The sequence below is a fragment of the Pongo pygmaeus genome, chromosome 4 (assembly GCF_028885625.2).
Source record: "Pongo pygmaeus isolate AG05252 chromosome 4, NHGRI_mPonPyg2-v2.0_pri, whole genome shotgun sequence".
Taxonomy (NCBI): domain Eukaryota; kingdom Metazoa; phylum Chordata; class Mammalia; order Primates; family Hominidae; genus Pongo; species Pongo pygmaeus.
The window spans coordinates 139,256,181-139,282,166 of record NC_072377.2 but is presented as its reverse complement, the minus strand read 5'-3'; the positions used below and the strand labels follow the sequence as shown (position 1 = coordinate 139,282,166).

Genomic DNA, 25,986 nt, shown 5'->3' with positions numbered 1-25,986 from the left:
TCCCAAAATACTAGGATTACAGGTGTGAGCCACTGCACCTGGCCTAATGTTTTTAAAGTATTAGTCTGGCTGCTGAGAGAACAAACCAAACAAAGGGAGGCAAGGACAAAAGGAGAAAGAATAGGCAGGATTATCAAAGACCAGCACTATAGCAATCATCCAGGCATGAGATAGCGGTGGCATAGATCAAAATGGAAGGTGGAAAGATTTTGAGAAATATCAAAATCTGGATATCTTGAAGCTAGCACTGATGGGATTTAATGATTAACTAAATGTCAAGTGTGACAGCAAGAGAGAAATCACTCAGTTGCCATTTACTAAGATGGGAAGGCTGAGGGAGGAATAGATCTAGGGAGAAGGTGGATCAGAATATTAGGTATCCAAGTGGAGATATATAGTATATAGTTGAAATATTAGCCTGGAGTTCAAGGAAGAGGTTTGTCTATAAATATAAACTGGACAGCCATTAGTGTGAAAAGGCTATTTAAAGCTATAAACCTAAATAAGATCACTAGGAGATGAATGCACCTAATTACCTCTCAAGCACCTCAAGTTCAACCTGTAGAAACCCAAACTTGTTACCCTTCCCTCCCCAAACCATTAATCATACCAACTTCCGGTCACTAGGCTCAAAACATTAGTTATCATCAATATTTTTCTCTTGCTCTCATTCGATACAATAAATAAAACACCAATTGGCTGGGCACAGCGGCTCATGCCTGTAATCTCAGCATTTTGGGAGGCCAAGGTGGGCAGAAAGCTTGAGCTCAGGAGTTGAGACCAGCCTGGGCAACATGGTGAAACCCTGTCTCTACAAAAAACACAAAAATTAGCAGAGCGTGGTGGCACACGCTTGTAGTCCCAGCTACTCGGGAGGTTGAGGTGGGAGGATCTCTTGAACCTGGGAAGCATAGGTTGCAGTGAGCCAAGATTGTTTCAATGCACTCCAGCCTGGGCAACAGAGCAAGTCCCTGTCTCAAAAACAAAAAAACAGGCCGGGCGCGGTGGCTCAGGCCTGTAATTCCAGCACTTTGGGAGGCCGAGGCGGGTGGATCACGAGGTCAGGAGATCAAGACCATCCTGGCTAACACGGTGAAACCCCGTCTCTACTAAAAAATACAAAAATTAGCCGGGCGCGGTGGCGGGCGCCTGTAGTTCCAGCTACTCGGGAGGCTGAGGCAGGAGAATGGCGTGAACCCAGGAGGCGGAGCTTGCAGTGAGCCGAGATTGCGCCACTGCACTCCAGCCTGGGCGAAAGAGCGAGACTCTGTCTCAAAACAAAAACAAAAACAAAAAAACAACCAAGTAATACCAATTTCACCTCTGTAATTCCCTTCACATTATATTACCTCCACGAGTTCCAACTGTCACTATTCTATATCAGACATATCTACCTAGGAGATTCTTAAAGACTGTGGTCTTCTTGTTTCTATTACTTTTCCATTAAATCTTGCTCATTGCTGCTAAGGAGAATTCTGATTCTATTACACACTTTTTACTCAAAATCTTCAAAGGTTCACAAACAAATCCTGATCTTCAAAATCTACAATCCACCCGCTTTCTGGGCCCAAGTCCTATTCAGGACTTACCTCCTACCACTTCTCAAAAAAGATAAAAACTCTTCATGAAACCTACACATGCAGAAAAATTGGGCTTTTTAGCTATTTCTCTAACACCTTGCGCCTTCCCACCTCTGAGCCTTTCACGATTCTCTCAACAAACCTAGAGCACAGGCCATGCACAACAGAGAGGTAAAGGAGAAGGCTGACGGGCTAGAATGGACCTTCTTGTGAAAGGCCTTGAAGGCTGTCATAGAGTTTAAATTTCATCTTGGAAGCAGTAGAAACCAATGGAGACTAAGTCAGGGGCATGCCATGATCTTATCTCTACTTCAGAAGTGTCACTCTGGCTGTAGTGTGAGGGATCTAACAATTAGGAGAGCAACAGAGGAAGACAATCAATTCAGAGAATAATCAATTTAAAACAGGTGTAGTAGTCTGGACAATAAATAATTAGGGCCTCAATTAAGTCAGGGACAACCAAAATGGGGAAAGGATGTAGAATCTAACAGGCTGTGGGTAGTGAGAGAGAAGAATGAGTCAAATAAATATCACTTCCAGATTTCTGGTCTGGACAGCCTTCCGGAGATTTAAAACACCGTCACACGAATTTTCTGTAGTTAAAGAAATATTTTTTATCTTCATCCAGGTGATGATTACACGGTTTATATATCTGCTAAATTTCATCAAGCTTTACCCTTACGTTTTGTCCATTTCCCTGATTGTTAATTGTACCTTAACAAAGAACTGTTAGCACTAAAAACAAAAGCCTTCATTGTTCCTAGACATAAAATATCTTTCAGTCATTGCTAAATACATAGCAAATAGTCATTTTTAATATAAAAATCTCAAGGTTCCTAACAATCTATCAACAATCTAAAGTTGTGATGAGATCTAATGAGTTCTAATACGAGCTCACAGTCCACAACTTCAAAAGGACAGAAAAGCAGGTAACAAAGTTACCTGCTTAAATACGAAATCTATTTGCGAAGTAAATGCCCACGCAACAAGTATTTATCGTAGCCCAGTAAAAGCCTAGTCGTGTACAGTGCTGTCGATGCGGTAAACATGTCTGCCCACACGCTCCTTTCAAGTAACTTGGGAAAAGATCATACGCGCACAAAGAACTAAAATACAGAATGACAGGAGTCGAGGAAATGTTGGAAACGCGAAGCAATAAGCAATCCAACTGGGATCACTTCTGACTGAAGTAATCAGGGCAGGCTCCCTTGAAGTGGCGGGATGTGGTGCCCAATCACTAACGTCCTGGAGGGTTGTTCCCGCTCCAGGGGCTCGAACCCTCTGATGGTAGTGCAGGGGAAGCCGTCGCTGGCCCAAACACAACCATTCCCTCAGCCGAGGTCCCCCAGCCCTTCCAATGCCCGCGGGGCAACGCTGGCCGCACGTGGGGCCGCGCCAGGCCTGGCCCGGCGGCCACCTCAACTCCCGCCTCTTCTCACGACCCCAAGAAGCCGCTCGCCCGCTAGCCCCCTCGGCGCTCTGCCTCACCGTGACTCCCGACCCATGCTGCCGACCGCGGGAATGCTGGTGCCCTTGAGTATCACGCACAGGCGAACCGAACAAACAAGGAGGCTGCTCTGCCCTCAACGCCCGGCAAAGACCAGCGCTAAGCACTTGCAGCAGCTACAGCTGCGGCGGCCATCCCAGCGCGGCCAACGAAAACAGGACGTGCTGGCGCCGGCAGCCGAAGGAAGAGAAAAGCCGACCGGAAGCTGCCACTTTTCCACAGCGCCCCACCTCGACTGGAGGGCGCACAGCGCCGGCCCCATCGAAAGGTGATGCCTTCGCCCCGCCCAGTCTTCCCGGCCGCCTTACCACGCCCGGCTGATTAGTGCGGTGGGGCGTAGCGCCTCAGGCTCGCCGGCACGTGGGGGTGTTTCGCGCCAGAGCCAAAGAGGCGTCCTGGGCAGGCTGATGTCTGCCTTAATTTGCGCTAAATAATGCGGCAACTTTCTCCATACACGCTCTTTATTCATGTATACATTCACTCATTTATTTATGTGTTGTCATATGCCAGGCTTGTGCTAGATCCTGCGGAGCTCACAGTCTAGCCCGGGAAACAGAGATGACTAAAGCCAGCACAGTGGCTCACGCCTGAAATCCCAGCACTTTGGGAGGCTGAGGCGGGAGGATCGCTTGAGCCCAGGAATTCAAGACCTGGGCAACGTAGCCCTCGTCTCTGTAAAGAAAATAATAATAATGATAGACTTGACTAAAAACACAAGCAGATGTAATACAGCAAGGAGACTCCACTGGAGAGGGATTCAGAAAAAACGTTTCCCGAGGAAGTGAACTCTGAGGTGAGATTTGAAGACCTGATAGGTGTTAACCTAGTAGAGAACAAAGAGCTAAAAATACTTTGGCAAAAGATTAGTTCTCAACATTGCTTGCACTGGGAAGCTTAAAAAAAAAAAAAGGGCCAGGCATAGTGGCTCATGCCTATAATCCCAGCACTTTGGGAGGCCGAGGCAGGAGGATGGCTTGAGCCCAGGAGTTCAAGACCAACCTGGGCAACATAGTGAGACCCTCTACAAAAAATAAGCAAAATAATTAGCCAGGTGTGCTGGCACGCCTGTGGTTCTAGCTACTTGGGAGGCTGAGGTGGGAGGATCATTTGAGCCAGGGAAGCTGAGGCAAGAAGATTACTTGAGCCCAGGAGTTTGAGGCTGCAGTGAGCTATGATGACTCCAGCCTGGGTAGCACAGAGAAATCTCATCTCTAAAATATTAATAAATAAAATAGAAGCCTGGGTTCCACCCCTATGTTCTGATTTAATTGGCCGGGAGTGCTTCTTGTGCACTGGGAATTTTTAAGCTTCCCAGGTAATTCTGAAGTACAGTCAAGATTGAGAACATTATTCGAGAGTTTGGGCACCAAAAAAATGTATATGTATTGTCTCATGCAACATACACAGAAATGTTGAATTTTTTTTTTTTTTTTTGAGGCAGAGTTTTGCTTTTGTTGCCCAGGCTGGAGTGCAATGGTGCGAGCTCAGCTCACCACAACCTCCACCTCCCCGGTACAAGCGATTCTCCTGCCTCAGCCTCCCAAGTAGCTGGGATTACAGGCATGCACCACCACCCCGGCTAATTTTGTATTTTTAGTAGAGATGGGGTTTCTCCATGTTGGTCAGGCTGGTCTTGAACTCTCGACCTCAGGAGATCTGCCCGCCTCGGCCTCCCAAAGTGCTGGGATTACAGGCATGAGCCACTGCGCCCGGCCATGTTGAGTTGTTTTTGCAAAAAGCTATGATGGAGTTGGACAAAGGCTCACATTTTTACTTTACTTGCCTCTGTACTATTTTACTTTCTTACACCTAAAGATGATGGAAAAGTTCTGTATCTTGATTTTAGTGGTCATTGAATAGATTTGCACATTTTTCAAAATTCACTGAACTGTACCCTTTAACTGTACATGACTTACTGTATGTAAATTTTACCTCAACATAGTTGATTAAAAAAAAAAAAGCAAACCAACGAGTGACACTCCAAGATGAGTTTATGCTCCCCACGCCCCCAGTGGCTTGCTGCCCACCTGTGGTAGCTGCTGAGAAGCACTGAAGAGGGATAGAGACTGGAGGGTCTGGCAGTCCATGCCAAGGGTAAGAAGGCCTGAGCTAATTAATGAGTGACAGGATGGACACCAAGGAGGGTTAGGAATCCCCCTGTAAATTGTTTGGATGTGGGCTGCAGGTAGGGAATGTGGATTTCAGCCTAAAAAGCGTAGAAAACCACCAGTGGCTTAAACAGTGAAGACTGAGAAGTGATCAGATCTGGATGTATTCTGGAAGCAGCTCTCAAAGCGCCAATAGATAAACTGGATGTGAGCTATGACGGAAAGGAAGGAATAAAAGATGACTGCCAGGTTTTCAACAGAGCTATTGTGGACTGTGGTGAATTTGTGGAGATGAGAAAGGCATGGGAGCAACAGATTTGGTGGAGGAAACAGAGAAAGTCATTGATTTTGTTTCAGTCATGTGATATTTGAGGTGCCTACTAGACGTCCAGGAAATAACAGCTACAAAGAGAAGCGGGAGAGATATGGGTCCTCAGCATTTAATAGAATGTATAATACACAGTATTTGAAGCCATGGAACTGGATGAGGCCATGCAGAAGTGAATGGAAATAAGTCCTTAATTTTTGAAATTAACACAATTTGAATATTGCTTAGAATCACAGGATTAGGGCCAGATGCAGTGACTCATGACTGCCATCCCAGCACTTTAGGAGGCTGAGGCGGGTGGATCACGTGAGGGCAGGACTTCAAGGCCAGCCTTGCCAACATGGTGAAATTCTGTCTCTACTAAAAATACAAAAATTAGCTGGGTGTGGTGGTGCGTGCTAATCCCAGCTACTCGGGAGACTGAGGCATGAGAATCACTTGAACCCGGGAGACAGAGGTTGTAGTGAGTCAAGATCGTGCCACTGCATTCCAGCCTGTGAGATAGAGCGAGACTCTGTCTCAAAATATAATAATAAAAAGAATCATGGAATTAATGTTATAGATTTTTAAAATCACAAACTCAAACTTCTTGATTTTAAGTAACAAAACTGAGACTCAGGAAACATATTTCGTCCTAGATTACTAACCTTGTTGGAATCTAACCTGGAACTAGAGTGCAGAGATCTGACACTTAGGCCAGAGCTGTCTTCAAGATACTTTATTTCCAACTCCCCTTTAAGATAACACATTAACAAGACAATTCTAACTGGCTTAAATATTTCTTATATATATAATACATATTCAATATTCTATATTAATATTATATTAATCTAATATAGTATATATATTATAACATAGAATATATATTATTATTTTTTTTTGAGACAGGGCCTGGTTCTGTTGCCCAGGCTGGAGTGCAGTACTGTGATCTCGGCTCACTGCAACCTCCTCCCAGGTTCAAGCGAATCTTGTGCCTCAACTTCCCAAGTAGCTAGTAGCTGGGACTACAGGCACACACCACCCCGCCAGCTAACTTTTGTATTTTTCATAGAGAGGGTTTCGCCATGTTGCTCAAGCTGGTCTCAAACTCCTGGACTCCTGGTCTCAAGCGATCTGCCTCTCTTGGCCTCCCAAAGTGCTGGGATTACAGATGTGCACCACGCCCACTCCGCCACAATATATTTATAGTAAATTCACATCAAGTCTGTCCTGGAGGAAGGTTTTTTTTTTTTCTTTCTTTTGAGATGGAGTTTCACTCTTGTTGCCCAGGCTGGAGGGCAATGGCGCGATCTCGACTCACTGCAACCTTGCCTCCTGGGTTCAAGTGATTCTCCTGCCTCAGCCTCCCAAGTAGCTGGGATTACAGGCATGAGCCACCACTCCCAGCTAATTTTGTATTTTTAGTAGAGGCGGGGTTTCTCCATGTTGGTCAGGCTGGTCGCGAACTCCCGACCTCGGGTGATCCACTGCCTTGGCCTCCCAAAGTGCTGGGATTACAGGTGTGAGGCTGGAAGATTTTATCTATTAGACAGGTGAAAGAAATGACTATAGTCTGTGTTCTAATACATCACTTTCAGTAAACTAACCTGTTTTCCAAAGCAGCAGATTTTGACTGTAACTTGACTTACTAACCCAGTATTGAATATCTGATAACCCTCTTGCTGTTTTTAGTGCCAACTGTGATGACACATGTCCATTTACACAACTAATTGAACTTAAAAAACTACTAGGTAACATGGTCAAGATGTCACCTCTAAACAACCATCCTTGTCCCTCTAGTTTTAATCCATATACTTTTTTTTTTTTTTTTTTGAGACAGAGTCTCACTCTGTTGTCCAGGCTGGAGTGCAGTGGTGCGATCTCAGTTCATTGCAACCTCTGCCTCCCGGGTTCAAGTGATTCTCATGCCTCAGCCTCTCGAGTAGCTAGGATTACAGACGCACCCGCCACCACACCTGGCTAACTTTGTGTATTTTTTTTTTTTTTTTAGTAGAGACAGGATTTCACCATGTTGGCCAGGCTGGTCTCAAACTCCTGACCTCAAGTGATCCACCCGCCTCGGCCTCCCAAAGTGCTGGCATTACAGGCATGAGTCATGGTGCCCAGCCAATCCATATACATTTCAAAACCCAGAAATTTCCAAATAAAAAACGTTTTAAACTATTCCAAACACTAAGAAACTTCAATTCCCAGGCCAGGCGCAGTGGCTCTCGCTTGTAATCCCAGCAGTTTGGGAGGCCAAGGTGGGTGGATCACATGAGGCCAGGAGTTCGAGACCAGCCTGGCCAACATGGTGAAACCTGTCTCTACTAAAAATACAAAAATTAGCCAGATGTGGTGGCATGCATCTGTAATCCCAGCTACTCAGGAAGCTGAGGCATGAGAATCGCTTGAACCAGCGCCGGGGGGCGGGCAGAGGTTGCAGTAAGCCGAGATCGACATCACTGCACTCCAGCCTGGGCGACAGAGTGAGACTCTGTTCTGAAAAAAACAAAACAAAAATTAGCCAGGGGTGGTGGCACATGCCTGTGGTCCCAGCTACTTGCAAGGCTGAGGTGGGAAGATTGCTTGGGCCTAGGAAAGCAAGGCTGCAGTGAGCCCTGACCATGCCACTGCACTCCAACAGGGGCAACATAGTGAGACCTTGTCTCAAAAAAAAGAAACTTTCAGGTCGGCTGCAGTGGCTCACACTTTTTTTTTTTTTTCCTTTTTTTCTTTTTGAGACACAGTCTTGCTCTGTTGCCCAGGCTAGAATGCAGTGGCACGATCTCGGCTCACTGCAAGCTCCACCTCCCAGGTTCATGCCATTCTCCTGCCTCAGCCTCCCGAGTAGCTGGGACTACAGATGCCCGCCACCATGCCTGGCTAATTTTTTGTATTTTTAGTAGAGATGGGATTTCACCGTGTTAGCCAGGATGGTCTCGATCTCCTGACCTCATGATCTGCCCGCCTCGGCTTCCTAAAGTGCTGGGATTACAGGCGTGAGCCACCGCGCCCGGCCTCACACTTTTAATCTCAGCACATTGGGAGGCTGAGACGGGCAGATCACTTGAGGTCAGGAGTTTGAGACCTGCCTGGCCAACATGATGAAACCACCATCTCTACTAAAAATACAAAAATTAGCCAGGCATGGTGGCAATGCCTGTAATCCCAGCTACTCACTACTCAGGAGGCTGAGACATGAGCATTGCTTGAACCTGAGAGGCAGAGGTTGTACATCATGCCACTGCACTCCAGCCTGGGTGACAGAGTGAAACTGTCCAACAAAACACAACAAAACAGGCCGGGCGCAGTGGCTTATGCCTGTAATCCCAGCACTTTGGGAGGCCGAGGCGGGCAGATCACCTGAGGTCTGGAGTTCGAGACCAGCCTGACCAACATGGAGAAACCCTGTCTCTACTAAAAATACAAAATTAGCTGGGCGTGGTGGTGCATGCCTGTAAACTCAGCTACTCGGGAGGCTGAGGCAGAATTGCTTGAACTTGGGAGGCAGAGGCTGCAGTGAGCCGAGATTGTACCATTGTACTCCAGCCTGGGCAACAAGAACGAAACTCTGTCTCAGAAAAAACAAAACAAAACAAAACAAAAAAAACCTTTAATTTCTACTTGATATTATTCAACAAATGCAAGCAAATGATCAGGGAGTTGCCTATCAGTTAAAGAGAAAAAATGGCACCAATAGATACAGGTATCTTCTGTTTTCAAAATACAAATTTGATAATGATCTACAATTACTAAAATTTTGCATGTGTCAGCTGGCTAAAGGATATTTTTTTTTTTAAGAAACAAAAGTAGGCCAGGCACAATGGCTCGTACCTGTAATCCTAGCATTTTGGGAGGCCAAGGCAGGAGGACTGCTTGAGCCCAGTTCGAGACCAGCCTGGGTAACATGGCAAGATCCTCTCTCTACAAAAAATCAAAAAATTAGCCAGGCATTAATGGTCCCAGTTACTTGGGAGGCTGAGACAGGAGGATTGCTTGAGCCCAGGAGGTCAATCAAGGCTCCAGTGAGCCATGATTGTGCTACCACTACACTCCAGCCTGGACAACAGCGGTAAACACGGTTTGGGAAAAAAAAAAAAAAAAAAAAAAGCAGCAAAAGAGTAAACATGTGCAATGTGCAATTGAAGACCACTAGTATCTTCTCAGGGATTAAGGAAGTGACAACTTTAAGGATGATTTACAACCCTTTAGATACTAGATTCATTATGGAATCAGGAAAAATGTGTGCTTACAATCTTTCACCCAAATCAGAAGAATAGACTTAAATTATACTTATTCTTCATTACCCTGGTTCAAAATGAAATGACAGAAATCAAGACTTAATGAGTAATTTTTTAAAAAGTGTATGTGTTTTTAATCTCACAAGGATTAACCAAATTGGACTATACAAAAATCTGTAAGGAAATGTGACACCAAGTGACATTAACATTTTAGTCTTATATTCTTTTAAGAAAGCAACCCATCAAAATATGGCAGTTACTGAGTTAGTTAAAAGGCGATTTATAAGGCCAGGTGCAGTGGCTCACACCTGTAATCTCAGCACTTTGGGAGGCCGAGGTGGGCAGATCACCTGAGGTCAGAAGTTCGAGACCAGCCTGACCGACATGGAGAAACCCTGTCTCTACTAAAAATACAAAAGTTAGCCGGGCGTGGTGGTGCATGCCTGTAATCCCAGCTACTTGGGAGGCTGAGGCAGAAGAATCCCTTGAACCAGGAAGGCGGAGGTTGCGGTGAGCCGAGATGGCGCCATTGCACTCTAGCCTGGGCAACAAGAGCGAAACTCTGTCTCAAAAAAATAAAAACAATGTTTATAATAACTCGTCTAGACCATATTTGGGGGGGAAAAGGACATTTATGCTGTTGGGTTGCATGCCTCAATTCTTTGCATCCCATTTTGTTTTTGCTTGCTTAAAACATACTTCTAAAAAGTGAAACTCAAATGTAAAAAGTGAAACTCAAATGTAATAAAAAGTTCCAACTCTGAGTCTGGTATATGGCAATAAAAATTTTATAAATACCTTCCAATTTCACATGTATGAATCATTTCTTTGATTAAATACTTGTGCTGGAGTAAAAATTAAGATACTAACTCAACAAGAAAAGTTACAATGTGCAGACTTAACATTAGACAATTCAGTTTCTTTCATTTTATTTTTCAGATGACTTCATTTCTCAGGACAGAATGACACAAATACAAGAAGCAGTCTCTAGGGCTGGCTGAGACCACGTTTATCTGTTCTCCTAAAAGCACTAGCTCAGCTCCCAAAAGAAGAATTACAAATCTGAGAAGTTAAAGGAAAGGTACAGAATAGGAATTCTGATTAAACAAGAAAAATCAATTAATGACATTGGTACTCTATTCTTCATATCAGTAATAATACAAACTCAGCCCTTTTAAATCAGAGAATCTGCCATTCTATTTCTAATAAAGTAGTTTTACAACCCCTAAAGTAAAAGAATTACATGAAGGTGTAAACCAGTTTGCCTCCTTTAGAGACACTACAATATAGAAGATTTTTTTTTTTTTTTTGTAAGCTTCTCCTTCTCAGTTCTACAGGCTTCATGGTACTTCAGAGCCCCAATAATCAAGCAGTTCATGACAAAAGATAAAAGTGAAAAAGTAGACACAGAGATCTGTGAAGACTTCGCCCATTTTGCTATAGGTATCCATTGATCGATTTATCACTTCGGCAGGAATTCCCGATAATAGAAGTGCAGCTGTTAGTACTGTTGTCTTTATCTTCTTTTCACTCTGTGTAGAGAAAGACTCAAATTAATCTTCAAAGTTTCAGCAGACTACATTAAGCTCTATACAAACATGATCAATACTGCTGTTTTTAACCGAAAGGATTTAAAAACTGTTAATGATGTTTTAAAACAATCAGTAATATGCCAACATTTACTGAGCATATAATATGTAACTCATCAAACTGCTAGGCAATAGCAGACATCAGTCTTGCTTTATTTATTTATTTATTTTTTTGAGATGGAGTCTCGCTCTGTTGCCCAGGCTGGAGTGCAATGGCACGATCTCGGCTCACTGCAACCTCCGCCTCCCGGGTTCAAGCGATTCTCCTGCCTCAGCCTCCTGAGTAGCTGGGATTACAGGTGCTTGCCACCACGCCCAGCTAATTTTTGTATTTTTAGTAGAGACGGGATTTCACCATGTTGGTCAGGCTGGTCTCAAACTCCTGACCTCGTGATCTGCCTGCCTCGGCCTCCCAAAGTGTCAGGATTACAGGTGTGAGCCACTGCGTCTGGCCCAGTCTTGCTATTAAAAGTTTTTAAAAAGTGTCATCTTGGAAGCATGACATAAATAACAATTTATGATATATACAACAGTACATATAAAAACAAGAAAAATATTACTAGACAGGACATAAATAACTGCTAAATGACTGACATGGATAATGTGTGACATAGGAGCTCACAGGAGATATAAATTACTCCAGTGTTTTATGTAAATAAAGCACAAGGAGGACTTCAGAGGAAGTAAAATTAAAAACAGGCCTTCAGGCCAAGTGCAGTGGCTCACGCCTCTAATCCCAGCACTTTGGGAGGCCGAGGCTGGGTGATGGCTTGAGCTTAGGAGTTTAAGACCACTCTGGACAACATAGGGAGACTCTGTCTCTACAAAAAATACAAAAATTAGCTGAGCATGAGCCTGTAGTCCCATCTACTCAGGAGGCTGAGGTGGGAGGATCTCTTAAGAGGTTGAGGCTGCACTGAACTGAGACTGCACCGCTGCACTCCAGCCCACATGACAAAGTGAGACCCTGTCTCCAAAAACAACAACTAAAAACAGACCTTCAAAGAAGAGCAGGATTTAGACTGGCAGAAGTGAAAGTTTTTTGAAGGGTTAAGTCTCAGGACAAGTTAGAGGCAGAAGAATGCTAGGAGAACAATGAGTAATTTTTAACAGACTTATAGGAATGTGGGGCCCTAATTGTTATGCAAAGGAATCCACACTTGATTACACATCCAATAGGGTATCACTGAACAATTCAGTATACTTCTGGTGGAAGAGAGAACATTTACTTACTAATTTTCTAGTCTCATTTTTTAAGAGCTTAAAAGCTGAATTTTTCTTTGTTATCACAAAATCCAATCATATGGTTTAAAATATTTTTAAATATAAAAACCTATAGTTGGCCGGGCGTGGCGGCTCATGCCTGTAATCCCAGCACTTTGGGAGGTCGAAGTGGGTGGATCACAAGGTCAGGAGTTCGAGATCAGCCTGGCCAATATGGTGAAACCTCGTCTCTACTAAAAATACAAAAAAATTAGCCAGGCGTGGTGGCGCATGCCTGTAATCCAAGCTACTTGGGAGCCTGAGACAGGAGAATTGCTTGAATCTGGGAGGCAGAGGTTGCAGTGAGCCGAGATCATGCCACTGCACTCCAGCCTGAGTGATAGAGCAAGACTCCGTCTGAAAATAAAAACAAACAAACAAACAAAAAAAACCCTATAGTTACCTAAGAGAAATGAAAGCTTATGCTCACAAAAAGCCTCATACAAGAAAGCTCTTAGTTTTAGTCACAATAACCCCAAAACTGAAAACAACCAGGATGTCCATCTACAGGAGACTAGATAAATGGATATAGTCATACAATGGAGTATTAATGAGCCAAGAAAAAAAGGAATTAACTACTGATTTATCCAACAACATGGATAAATCTCAAAAATATCATGCAGAATAAAAGAAGGCTTGCACAAAAAAGTAAAATCAAGAATGATCCCACTTATATGAATTACTATGCCAGACACAACTAATCTATGGTGGGAAAAAGTTCTTTGGGGTATAGGGACTGGGACTGCCTAGAAAGGAGCATGAAAGAAACTCCTGGGGTGACAGCGAAGTTATAAACCTTGAAACAGGTATGGGTTTCACAGGATGTCAAACGTATTAAATGGTACAATTAAGACGAGCATTTCAAGCAATCAATTAATTACGCTGGTACCCTACTCTTCATATTAGAACTAATTTTTTTTTTTTTTTTGAGATGTAGTCTCGCTCTGTTGACCACGCTGGAGTGCAATGGCAGAATCTTGGCCCACTGCAACCTCTGCCTTCTGGGTTCAAGCGATTCTCCCACCTCAGCCTCCCCAGTAGCTGGGATTATAGGTACCCACCATCATGCCCAGCAAATTTTTGCAGAGATGGAGTTTCACCATGTTGGCCATGCTGGTCTTCAACTCCTGACTTCAGGTGATCCGCCCATCTCGGCCTCCCAAAGTGCTGGGATTATAGGTGTGAACCACTGCACCCGGCCTCAGAACTAATTTTACCTTAAAATTTTACCTAAAAAAGGCCAGGCGCGGTGGCTCACACCTGTAATCCCAGCACTTTGAGAGGCGGAGGTGGGCGAATCACAAGGTCAAGAGATGGACACCAGAGACCAGCTAATTCTAGCACTTTGGGAGGCCAAGGTGGGCAGATAACCAGGTCAGGAAATCAAGACTGTCTTGGCCAACATGGTGAAACCCCGTCTCTACTAAAATACAAAAAAATAAGCCAGGTGTGGTGGCACATGCCTGTAATCCCAGCTACTTGGGAGGCTGAGGCAGGGAAATCGCTCGAAGCTGGGAGGCGGAGGTTGCGGTGAGCTGAGATCTCACCACTGGACTCCAGCCTGGTGAAAGAGTAAGACTCCGTCTCAAAAAAAAAAGAGAGACCATCCTGGTCAGCATGGTGAAATCCTGTCTCTACTAAAAATACAAAAATTACCTGGGCTTGGTGGCGCGTGCCTGTAGTCTCAGCTATTCGGGAGGCTGAGGTGGAAGAATCGCTTGAACCTGGGAGGTGGAGGTTGCAGTGAGCCAAGATTGTGCCACTGCACTCCAGTGTGGTGACAGAGCGAGACTCCGTCTCGAGAAAAAAAAAAAAAAAAAGCCGAGCATGGTGGTTCATGCCTGTAATCCCAGCACTTTGGGGGGCCGAGGCAGGCGGATCATGAGGTCAGGAGATCAAGACCATCCTGGCTAACACGGTGAAACCCTGTCTCTACTAAAAATACAAAACAAAATTAGCCGGGCATGGTGGCGGGCACCTGTAGTCCCAGCTACTTGGGAGGCTGAGGTAGGAGAATGGCGTGAACCCGGGAGGCGGAGCTTGCAGTGAGCCGAGATGGCGCTCCAGCCTTGGTGACAGAGCCTCGTCTCAAAAAAAAAAAAAAAAAAAAAGAAAAAAAATTACCTAAAGAACCTTAAAACAGTAAATTGTAAGTCAGTGTTATGTAAGAGGGGTGAGGTATACTGATGTGTACACCTACAACATACTTTGAAATGCATCAAGAAAAATTTGATGGAAAAACTTTACAGAGATTATCTTGGGTTTGAAAAATAAAAGAAAATCTGATAGATACGTAATATAATAAGATGTTAACTGTAGAATCTAGGTGGTTGGTATCATACAAATGGGTGTTCACGGCACAATTCTTTCAACTTTTGTGTTTATTTATTTTTGAGATGGAGTCTTGCTCTGTCGCCCAGGTTGGAGTGCAGTGGCGCTGTCTTGGCTCACTGTAACCTCTGCCACCCGGGTTCCAGCAATTCTCCTGCCTCAGACGCTGAGTAGCTGGGATTACAGGTCTGTATCCACCATGCCAAGCTAATTTTTGTATTTTCAGTAGACATAGCGTTTCACCATGTTGGCCAGGCTGGTCAAGAACTCCCAGCCTCAGGTGATCTGCCCACTATGGCCTTCCGAAGTGCTGGGATTACAGGCGTGAGGCACCGCGCCTGGCCAACTTTTGTGTTTAAAAACTGCTATAACAGGCCAGGTGCGGTGGCTCATACCTGTAATCCCAGCACTTTGGAAGGCCCACGTGGGCAGATCACCTGAGGCTGGGAGTTCCAGACCAGACTGACCAACACGGTGACACCCCGTCTCTACTAAAAATACAAAAATTAAGTGGGTGTGGTCACTCACACCTGTAGTCACAGCTACCTGGAAGGCTGAGGCAGGAGAATGAACCCAGGAGGCGGAGGCTGCAGTGAGCTGAGATCGTGCCACTGCACTCCAGCCTGGGTGACAGAGTGATACTCTGTCTCAAAAACAAACAAGCAAAAAACCCTGCTATAACAAAATGCTGTTTTGTTGGGAGAATATATAAAGTTTCCCTTTTCTCTCTTCTATTTACATAGTACCCATATATACATCTGTATCACACACATAAGTATTGTTAGTAATTTCATGTATAGTCTTTCAGTTTGTTTATGCACATATAAGCAAAATCAAATAATACATTATTTTTTCTTTTCAAAAAGAAATTAGTATAGATTCTATTCTGAATTTTGTTTTTTTTTTTCTCTTAATATTTCTTGGAGAGCTTACCATTATCAGTACATTGAGAACATCTTCATTCTGATATAATTTTTTTTTTTTTTGAGACGGAGTTTTGCTTTGTTGCCCAGGCTGAAGTGCAATGGTGCGATCTCGGCTCACCACAACCTCCACCTCCTGGGTTCAAGTGATTCTCCTGCCTCAGCCTCCTCAGTAGCTGGGATTACAGACATGTGCCACCATGCCTGGCTAATTTTGAATTTGTAGTAGAGACGGGGTTTCTCCATGTTGGTCAGACTGGTCTCGAACTCCCGACCTCAGCTGATCCGCCTACCTCGGCCTCCCAAAGTGCTGGGATTACAGGCATGAGCCACTGTGCCTGGCCGATTTTTTTTTTTTTAATGTAGTCACTCAGTGGACATTTAGGTTCCAAACTTTGCTACTGGAAAACTACAATCAGTGTTTCAAAGGTGAATTTCTTTTTTTTTTTTTTTTTTGAGACAGAGTCTCGCTCTGTTGCCCAGGCTGGAGTGCAATGGCACAGTCTCGGCTCACTGCAACCTCCACCTCCCAGGTTCAAGTGATTCTCCTTGCCTCAGCCTCCCAAGTAGCTGGGATTACAGGCGCCCACAACCATGCCCGGGTAATTTTTATATTTTTAGTAGAGACGGGATTTCGCCATGTTGGCCAGGCTGGTCTCGAACTCCTGACCTCAGGTGATCCACCCGCCTCAGCCTCCGAAAGTGCTGGGATTAGGGCGTGAGCCACCGCACCCAGCCTCAAAGGTGAATTTCTTTCTTTTTTTTTTTGAGGAGTCTCGTTCTGTTGCCCAGGCTGGAGTGCAGTGGCGCAATCTCGGCTCACTGCAAGCTCCGCCTCCCAGGTTCACGCCATTCTCCTGCCTCAGCCTCCCGAGTAGCTGGGACTACAGGCGCCCGCCACCACGCCTGGCTAATTTTTGTATTTTTAGTAGAAATGGGGTTTCACCCTGTGAGCCAGGACGGTCTCGATCTTTTGACCTCGTGATTCGCCTCCCTCGGCCTCCCAAAGTGCTGGGATTACAGGCGTGAGCCACCGTGCCCGGCCTCAAAGGTGAATTTCTAAACAAATGCTTCAATTAAAATTACAATGTTATTTACTCTTTTACTTCTTATATTTGACCTATTTGACCCTTCAAAAATACAAATGCTTCAAATCCATTAAAATCATACACAGGTCTGTCAGCCAGTTAAATATAACACGCAAACAGCCAAGTAGCAATTTTTTCAGCAAAAAGCTCCCACAAAATTCGATCACACTAGTTAGGCTATCGTCTATGTCAGGCAAGCCAAGCCTCATAAAACTGTATGTATCTGTAGTCAAGTAGGCCAGGTAAACATTGACTCTCAACATCATTCTGTTCTGTAATATTGGCCAAATATTTATTGCAAATATCAGGCCCTCAACACTGAAGATAAAGTGCACTGCTATTAAGTGTCCAATATGAAGTACAATGAGATAATCAAATCCATTTTTAAATTAATTTCCTTTATTATAGACAAAATGAATTACTAAATTTACTAATTAAATTTAATACTTTGCTTAAACAAGTACTATTCACACTTTTTCATGAAGGACCTCAATCCACAGTAGACCAATATTTTTGTAAAACAGAATAACAATGTTATGGCAATGTCAAATTGCTATAAAAGTTTCTAATTACTCTTTTTTTTTTTTTTTTTTGAGACAGAGTCTCACTCTGCTGCCCAGACTGGAGCAGTGCAGTGGTGCAATCTTGGCTCACTGCAACCTCTGCCTCCTGGGTTGGAGCAATTCTCCTGCCTCAGCCTCCTGAGTAGCTGGAATTACAGGTGTGCGTCACCATACCTGGCTAATTTTTGTATTTTTAGTAGAGATGGGGTTGCACCATGTTGGCCAGGCTGGTCTTGAACTCCTGACCTCAGGTGATCCACCCACCTCAGCCTCTCAGAGTGTGGGGATTACAGGCGTGAGCCACTGTGCCTGGCCAATTACTGATTTTTTGAACTTAATGTATAACAAACACAAACACATAGTTTGGAGATAAGTGGGCAAACCACACTTTGAGTAGCACTGATTCAGACCGTAAGCAGGACTAACATTTTAAAGTTCCTTCAATTAGCTAGTCATAAATCAATCCAAACACATCATCAAAATTTAGAAAAAAAAATTAATTTACCTTGGGAAAATATTTGTATAATCCCATGTACGCAAGTTGTAAAGTAAGAAATGGAGCAAATATGGACTGTGAAGATAGAAGATAAAATTAAATATTTCCAACATAATCATTCAAATCACAATAAATCAAACAGCAGCTATAAAATTCCAAGGAAAAGCTGTAAGAAAATATTGTTATTATTATTTTTTGAGACGGAGTCTTCCTCTGTCACCCAGGCTGAGTTGCAGTGGCACGATCTTGGTTCATGGCAACATCCACCTCCCAGGTTCAAGCGATGCTCGTGCCTCAGCCTTCCGAGTAGATGGGATTACAGGCGCCTGCCACCACACCTGGCTAATTTTTATATTTTTAGTAGAGACAGGGTTTCACCATGTTGGCCAGGATGGTCTAGAACTTCTGACCTCATGTGATCCACCCACCTCGGCCTCCCAACATGCTGGGATTACAGGTGTGAGTCACCGCGCCTGGCAATTGCTTTTTTTTTTAAGATGGAGTCTCGCTCTGTCGCCCAGGCTGGAGTGCAGTGGCGCAATCTCAGCTCACTGCAACCCCTGCCTCCCCAGTCCAAGCAATTCTCCTGCCTCAGCCTCTCATAAAATAGTAATTTTAATGGTTAAAAGTAATCTTGTTTCTGCAGAAGGGTGAATACAATATTTCCTAACATAAAATATGTTTCTCAAGTCATACAATTCTTTCATATTCTTTTAGTGTCCCCAAAACTGTCTTCTCTCATAAAAACTTATCTTTTAAATTATTTAAAGTATTAAATAGTGACAGATGTTTAACACAGTAACACAGAGACGGTAACATCTCCATCACCCAGAGGGAATTAATTGACATCCAGGAAGCACACAGAAAAGGCCCAGCACTCAAAATAGATGGCATTCTTCCAGCTATGCAGAAGGCTAAGGCAGGAGGACTGCTTGAGCCCAGAAGTTCTAGTCTAGCCTGGGCACCATAGCAAGATCCTATCTCTAAAACAACAACAAGAACAAAACTAAATGCTTGGCTGGGTGCGGTGGCTCATGCCTGTAATCCCAGCACTTTGGGAGGCAGAGGTGGGTGGATCATGAGGTCAGGAGATCGAGACCATCCTGACTAACACGGTGAAACCCCATCTCTACTAAAAACACAAAAAATTAGCCGTGAGTGGTGGCACATGCCTGTAGTCCCAGCTACTCAGGCGGCTAAGGCAGGAGAATCACTTGAACCCAGGAGGTGGAGGTTGCAGTGAGCCAAGATCACACCACTGCACTCCAGCCTGGGCGACAGAAACTCCATCTCAAAAAAAAAAAAGATTTACAAAAACTGTTTTGCTTAATGATATAAACTTTAATTATCTGGATATTTATGTGCCTGGTACATATACTTAAAATGTCTACTGAATGGAAAAACCTCAGAGCAAGACACGGAACTATGAGCTATGCTTTTCTGCATTCTTTAATATACTATAAAACAAAATGACTACATCATGGTACAGCCAAAATGGACTCATTATGATACATTAGGAAATGCTGAAATGTCTTCTGAACCATATGAAAATTACCTCATATTCGGGACCAGAGGAACTGCATTTTACTATTTCAAATTATTTGAAAATTGATAATATGCAGTATATATATGTAAAGCACTTAACACTTTGGTTAAGGAATGAAACTGCCAGGGTTTAATCCCAGCACCGCTTAATCCCAGCACCACTGTGTGACCTTGGGCAAATGATTTAACCTCTCTGAGTCTTCATTTCCCAACGGATTCAAATAATACCAAGTTCATAAGAATGAGGATTAGATGAATTAATATATGCAAAGCAATGACAAGGGTCCGTAGAATGAAAAAAGGGTTTTAGTACAGTCATCCCTCAGTATCAGCAGAGGACTGGTACCAGGTTCCTCCTGATACCAAAATCCATAGATGCTCAAGTCCCTTATGTAAAACGGCACAGTAAATATTACCTACTCACTTTCTCCCATATACTTTAAATCATTTCTAGATTTTTTTATGCCTAATGCAATGTAAATAGTTGCTATACTGTTTTTATTTGTATTATTTACTATTTGTTATTGTTGTATTGTTATTTTTTCCCCAAATATATACACATACATATATTTTTGAGACAGGGTCTCACTCTGTCACCCAGGCTGGAGTGCAGTGCCGTTATTCTGGCTCACTGCAACCTCTGCCTCCCGGGTTCAAGCAATTCTCCTGCCTCAGCCTCCCAAGTAACTGGGATTACAGGCGTGCACCACCACGCCCAGCTAAATCCAAATATTTTCAATCCACAATTGGTTGAATCCACATAGGGTGCAGAACCAACTGATATGGAGGGCCAACAGTAATTATTAGGCTCTGTAACCAGAACACTTCATTCTATGAGATGAATAGCAAAATTAATAATATATCTTCAAACAGCCACATGGATCTGGTAGATATTAATACTGGCAATGACTTCTATGGATCAAAAGAACTCATAATTATTAACATTTTGCATTTTCCATTAAGTTAGTTAATAATTTACAGATCTTTTCTTACCAAGTATTTGCAAACAAAAGCTCTGACTCCAAGAGCAAGAAGAGCACATCCCACCAATCTAAATATTCGAAAAGAGTCAAATTCTTCTGTTGTACTTCCATCCTCTTGACTGGGTTTTTCACTAATCAGCTGTTTCCTTAGCTTCATTGCTTCTTCGAATCTGGAAAGGTACTGCTCTAGGCCATGGCGGGAACCCCTCTGGACCGAGTCCGCTGTCAGGTCCCCTCTGTTCCGCTGCCGGAGCTCAAGGTTGACATCATTACTGCACTCGGGTGGTTTAATGAACGAGTCTAATTTGTCTCCCAGTTGGGTCCCCTTTACCTCGGCCACACCACCCTGCTGGTCAGTTGTTCCTGTACTGACTGAATCACCCAGCACTACTCGCTTTGAAACGGAAGGAACGCTGAAGGAGTTCAGTTTATCACTGTCCTGCTGCTTTGATTTTGTTTGACTTTCTTCTTCTGAGAAAAGAAATTTAAAAGTCTTATGTATTTATTCCATACTGGCAAACACCTTACATATTTATGTTTTAAAATATGCTGTTGCAGCCAGAACTCAGCAGCCTCTGAATCAAAATAAATAAATACTGATTCTGCATTAAAGAAAAGCTGGTTTCGGCCAGGCGCCGTGGCTCACGAATGTAATCCCAACACTTTGGGAGGCTGAGGCGGGCAGATCATGAGGTCAAGAGATTGAGACCATCCTAGCCAACATGGTGAAACCCCATCTCTACTAAAAATACAAAAATTAGCTGGGTGTGGTGGCGTGTGTCTGTAGTCCCAGCTGCCTGTAGTTCCAGCTACTCTGGCTGAGGCAGAAAAATCACTTGAAACCCAGGGGGCGGAGGTTGCAGAGATTGCGCCACTGCACTCCATCTGCATCTGCCTGGCGACAGAGCGAGACTCCATCTCAAAAAATAAAAAAAAGAAAGAAAAAAGCTAGTTTCTTCCTCTACACCCTCAAAATATATCACCCAAAATGAGTATTCTGCAGAGGAAATAACCCAAACTTTGTGGGTAGGAGATAAGATTAGTAGACAAACTGGGAAAGATATTCAGAGATGAAGCAAGCTGAAAAGACCAACTTTTTATGGATAATATATCCCAGATGTATGATTGCATTGCCTGCCTTAGCTTATTTGGTTAAAAATATAAAATCAGTAAAGCTTTTTAAAATCTATATTTTAAAATTAGATTTCTGAATCCAGTGCCCTATGAGCATAGGGTGTGGCATATCCCACAGCTACTGTTTATGTAGTCAGGCAGCCATTAGTAGGCACTTCAGCAGTTTTAAGACACGACTCTGGTGTTTTGTTTTTGTTTTTGTTTTTAAAAAAAGGCCAGGCACAATGGCTCACACCTGTAATCCTGTAAGCCCAGCACTTTTGGAAGCCAAGGATGGTGGAACACTTGAGCCCAGAAGTTCAAGACCAGCTTAGGAAACATAGTGAGACCCCCATCTCCACACACACAATTTTTTTTTTTAATTAGCCGGGCATGGTGGTGTACACCTGTGGTCCTAGCTACTCCGGAGGCTGAGGTAGCAGGATTGCTTAAGCCCAGGAGTTTGAGGCTGCAGTAAGCTATGATCATGCCACTGCACTCCAGCCTGGCCTACAGAGGAAGACCCTGTCTCAAAAAACAAAACAACCTTTAAAGACATAAAATTTTCAAAGCAAAAGAACAAAATATAGAAAGTACCTCGGGTAAGATCATAAATAATGCTTTAAGAATAAATAGCCTGATAGAAAAACGTTTCTTCTATTGTTCTAGAAGAATTTGAAATGGTTTTCTTACCTCTCATTTGAACTGTCTAAAAGTTCAGAGCTATACACCTAAAGCCTTACAGAACAAAAGTCACAAAGATATAAGGAGCTTGCGACCAGTGACTAAAGGCCAATTACTAAAGGAAACACTGGAAACTTAGATAACACTAGGGCGTGCTAATTGCTCAATTATACTCACGTGAAATAAATTTTTTTTTAAAGAAAATCATTGGACATGTGTTTGGGGGAGGAATGAGGCGCTCTCCTTAGAAATGCAGCTCCATACATCAATCACATCAATATCCCCTGATGAGGAGAGGAAACTCTCAGGTGTGCACTTCGCACTTGCTGGGTCTCTGAAGAATGCTCACTCTCACTTTTCCCACCTTTTCTAGCCGGCCCGTAGGTGACAGTGTTGAGGGCACTGAACACAAACACTAGAATATGACCACAAGAGTCCCTGATACACGCAGGATGAACTAGCGGGCAGTTCAGTAAAGACAGGCTGATGTGGGCGGACAAGAGTTACACAGCAAAAGGCAAAAGAAGGTAGACGCTAGAGAAGGCACTGTAAGGAAAAGCACTTGGAACCTTAAGAAGGAAAGCCATCTTCCTAAGGGGAGCAGTAGGCACGACAGTCTGGGGATACACCGTGAGCCCTTCAAGAAAGGCGAGGAGTGGCTAACGAGAAAATGGGCTGTTCAACGTAACTGGGAAGAGGGAGTGAGAGCTCTGCAGGCAGGGTGGGGAAAATCTCACGGCGAGGCCCCGGGAAAATTGGGGGGAGCGACTAGGAACATCCTGGGGTTCAGGAATGAGAACTTGGGATATCACCGAAGGGGCGGGACAGAGAGGAAGTCAAAGAGCAGAGCTTGGTCAAAAAGGTCAGAGGAGTGGAGGTGGAAGAGGGAAGAATGACCCTGAAGATTCAAGGTGATGGGCTGGAGACTGAGGGGAAATCGAGGCTCTTACCCGCGCCGCTCCCGGGCCTGTGAAAGCCCATGATCCGGTTGATGCGCTGTTCCGAGTTCATGAGCAGCTTTCTCCGACGCAGCTCGGCCCGACGCTGGGAAGCCGACAGACCTGAGCCCGCTGGGACCCCCGGCCTCTCCCCGCCGTCGGTAGCGACGCCCATCGACTCCATCCTCCCGTCCACAGTCTGGGAGGGGTGGCAGTGGCGGTGGTGTTGGCCGCCGCTGCGAGGGCGATGACTAGACGCCGGGCCGCAGGGCGCGCGTCCCCTTCCCGCTGTAGACCCGCCCCCGAACGCGGTGCCGGAGCCTGTGAGCTAAGCACTCACGCACGGCCCTACGCGACCAAGCGCGAGGCTCTGGCCGCCATCTTGAGTGAGGGCAGCGCTGGACGCCCTGGTGCCTCCCCAACTCGTCTGGCCCTCACCCAACAGCCCCCTCTGCTGTTCGCTCGGAGGTGAAGAAAACCGGCACCCAGGGCCGGGGGTGGTGACTCACGCCTGTAATCCTAGCACTTTGGAAGGCCGAGGCGGGCGGATCACGAGGTTAGGAGTTCGAGACTAGCCTGGCCAACATGGTGAACCCTCCCCCCTCACACCCCCCGTCTCTACTGAAAATACAAAAACTTAGAAGGGCGTGGTGGCGCGCGCCTGTAATCCTAGCTACTCGGGAGGCTGAGGCAGGAGAATCGCTTGGACCCAGGAGGCGGAGGTTGCAGTGAGCCGAGATCGCGCCACTGTACTCCAGCCTGGGCTACACAGCGAAACTTTGTCTCGAGAAAAAGAAAAAGAAAGAAAGAAAAGAAAACCGGGAGCGGGAATGGGATGTCAGTGAATAGATCAGCCCAGATTTGGTGCCAGGAAGCAAAATGGAGGTTGCAGCGGCAGTCGCTTGTTTACAGACCCGCGGCCTCGCCTGTAGGCAATGGGAATACGTAACCCTGGGAGCCGCGCTTAAAGGGAGCCTTACACTGGGATTTGTTCTTGGTGCCTGTACCTCATCCTTAACTTCTCTACGCCGAAGTACACGGCTGATGTGTTTCTAGGCGCTTTCCTCGCGTTTTGTGCGTTTTTGTTCACATTAGAATTTCCCAGTGAAGCCTTTTGTGCACATTCTATCTAAATTGCCAACACTCCCTATTCCCCTTCACCTTATTTTTTCTCCTTGTCGTTTATGACCACCTCTCATGCTATTATTTTTTCTCCTTGTATTTTATGACCACCTCTTATGCTAAAGATGCTCCACCTGGGCGACAGAGCGAGACTCCGTCTCAAAAAAAAAAAAAGAAAAGAAAAGAAAAAAACAAAAAGGCCGGGAGCGGTGGCTCACGCCTGTAATCCTAACACTTTGGGAAGCTGAGGCAGGCGGATCACCTGGGGTCAGGAGTTCAAGACCAGCCTGGCCAATATGGCAAAATCCCGTCTCTACTAAAAATACAAAAATTAGGCAGGGCGCGGTGGCTTACGCCTGTAATCCCAGCACTTTGGGAGGCCGAGGCGGGCGGATCACCTGAGGTCGGGAGTTCGAGACCACCCTGGCCAACATGGTGAAACCCCATCTCTAGTAAAAATACAAAAATTAGCCGGACGTGGGTGGCATGCACCTGTAATCCCAGCTACTTGGGAGGCTGAGGCAGGAGAATCACTTGAACCTGGGAGGCGGAAATTGCAGTGAGCTGAGATCATGCCACTGCACTCCAGCCTGGGCAACAGAGGGAGACTCCATCTCAAAAATACATATATAAAATAAATAAATAAATAAAATAAAATCAGAACAAATGACTGGGCGTGGTGGCTCATGCCTTTAATCCCAGCATTTTGGGAGGCTGAGGTGGGTGGATCACTTGAGGTCAGGTGTTCGAAACCAACCTGGCCAACATGATGAAACCCATCTCTACCAAAAATACAAAAATTAGCCAGGCATGGTGGCGCACACCTGTAATCCCAGCTACTCGGGAGGGTGAGGCAGGAGAATCACTCAAACCCAGGAGGCAGAGGTTGCAGTGAGCTGAGATTGCGCCACTGCACTCTAGCTTGGGCGACAGAGTGAAACTCTGTCTCAAAAAAACAAACAAAAAAAGAGGCCAGGCACAGTGGCTCACGCCTGTAATCCCAACACTTTGGGAGGCCAAGGTGGGAGGACTGCTTAAGCTTAGGAGTTCAAGACCAGCCTGGGTAACATAGTGAGACCTTGTCTCTAGAAAAAAAAAAAAATCAAGAAATTTTAAAAAATTTAAAACGAGGCAGAAAGTTTGCTGCAATGAGCCATGATTGCATCACTCCACAACCACCTGGGTGATAGAGCCAGACCTCGTCTCAAAAGAAAAAGAGTAAAAGAATGAATTGATGAAACTGCTTAAAAGAAATTCAAGAAAAATTTTCAGAAATTAGCAAATTACTTCCTCTAAACTCCAAAATGAGTCAAATTTTTATTTTTGTAGACACAGGGTCTCACTCTATGGTCTAGGCTGGAGTGCAGTGGCACAATCATAGTTCACTGCAGCCTACAGCCTTGAACTCCTGGGCTCAAGCAATCCTCCTGCTTCTGCATCCTGAGTAGCTAGGGCTACAGGATTGAGCCCAGATAATTTTTTTTTTTTTTTGAGATGGAGTCTTGCTCTGTCGCCCAGGCTGGAATGCAGTGGCGCAATCTCGGCTCACTGAAAGCTCCGCCTCCCAGGTTCAAACCATTCTCCTGCCTCAGCCTCCCGAGT

At 44.7% G+C, this 25,986-nt stretch overlaps 2 protein-coding genes across 5 annotated transcripts in view; both read right to left on the bottom strand.

Moving 5' to 3' along the window:
• DDX46 (DEAD-box helicase 46) overlaps window positions 1-3,266 on the bottom strand; it is a 71,291-nt gene extending 68,025 nt beyond the window's left edge. For 2 of the 3 annotated variants that reach the window (XM_054489012.2, XM_054489014.2), the window contains exon 1: window positions 3,069-3,257. In XM_054489012.2, the coding sequence (XP_054344987.1) occupies window positions 3,069-3,085 (17 nt within the window). In that variant the 5' untranslated portion in view covers window positions 3,086-3,257. Of the gene's footprint in view, window positions 1-3,068 lie in introns of all 3 variants that reach the window. The other variant, XM_054489013.2, reaches the window with a different exon arrangement.
• A 7,252-nt stretch (window positions 3,267-10,518) lies between these two features.
• On the bottom strand, window positions 10,519-24,134 carry CAMLG (calcium modulating ligand). Of its 2 annotated transcripts, XM_054489010.2 has the most exons (4): window positions 23,275-24,134; window positions 20,538-20,998; window positions 18,009-18,074; window positions 10,651-11,278 (listed from the first exon to the last, which is right to left on the bottom strand). In XM_054489010.2, the coding sequence occupies exons 1-4, from the start codon at window positions 23,444-23,446 to the stop codon at window positions 11,087-11,089; spliced, it is 891 nt and encodes a 296-aa protein (XP_054344985.1). In that variant the 5' UTR covers window positions 23,447-24,134; the 3' UTR covers window positions 10,651-11,086. The 2 variants fall into 2 exon arrangements, with proteins under 2 accessions (XP_054344986.1, XP_054344985.1); XM_054489011.2 differs by lacking the exon at window positions 18,009-18,074 and having other exon boundaries at window positions 10,519-11,278; window positions 23,275-23,586.
• Between the last annotated feature and the right edge of the window lie 1,852 nt (window positions 24,135-25,986).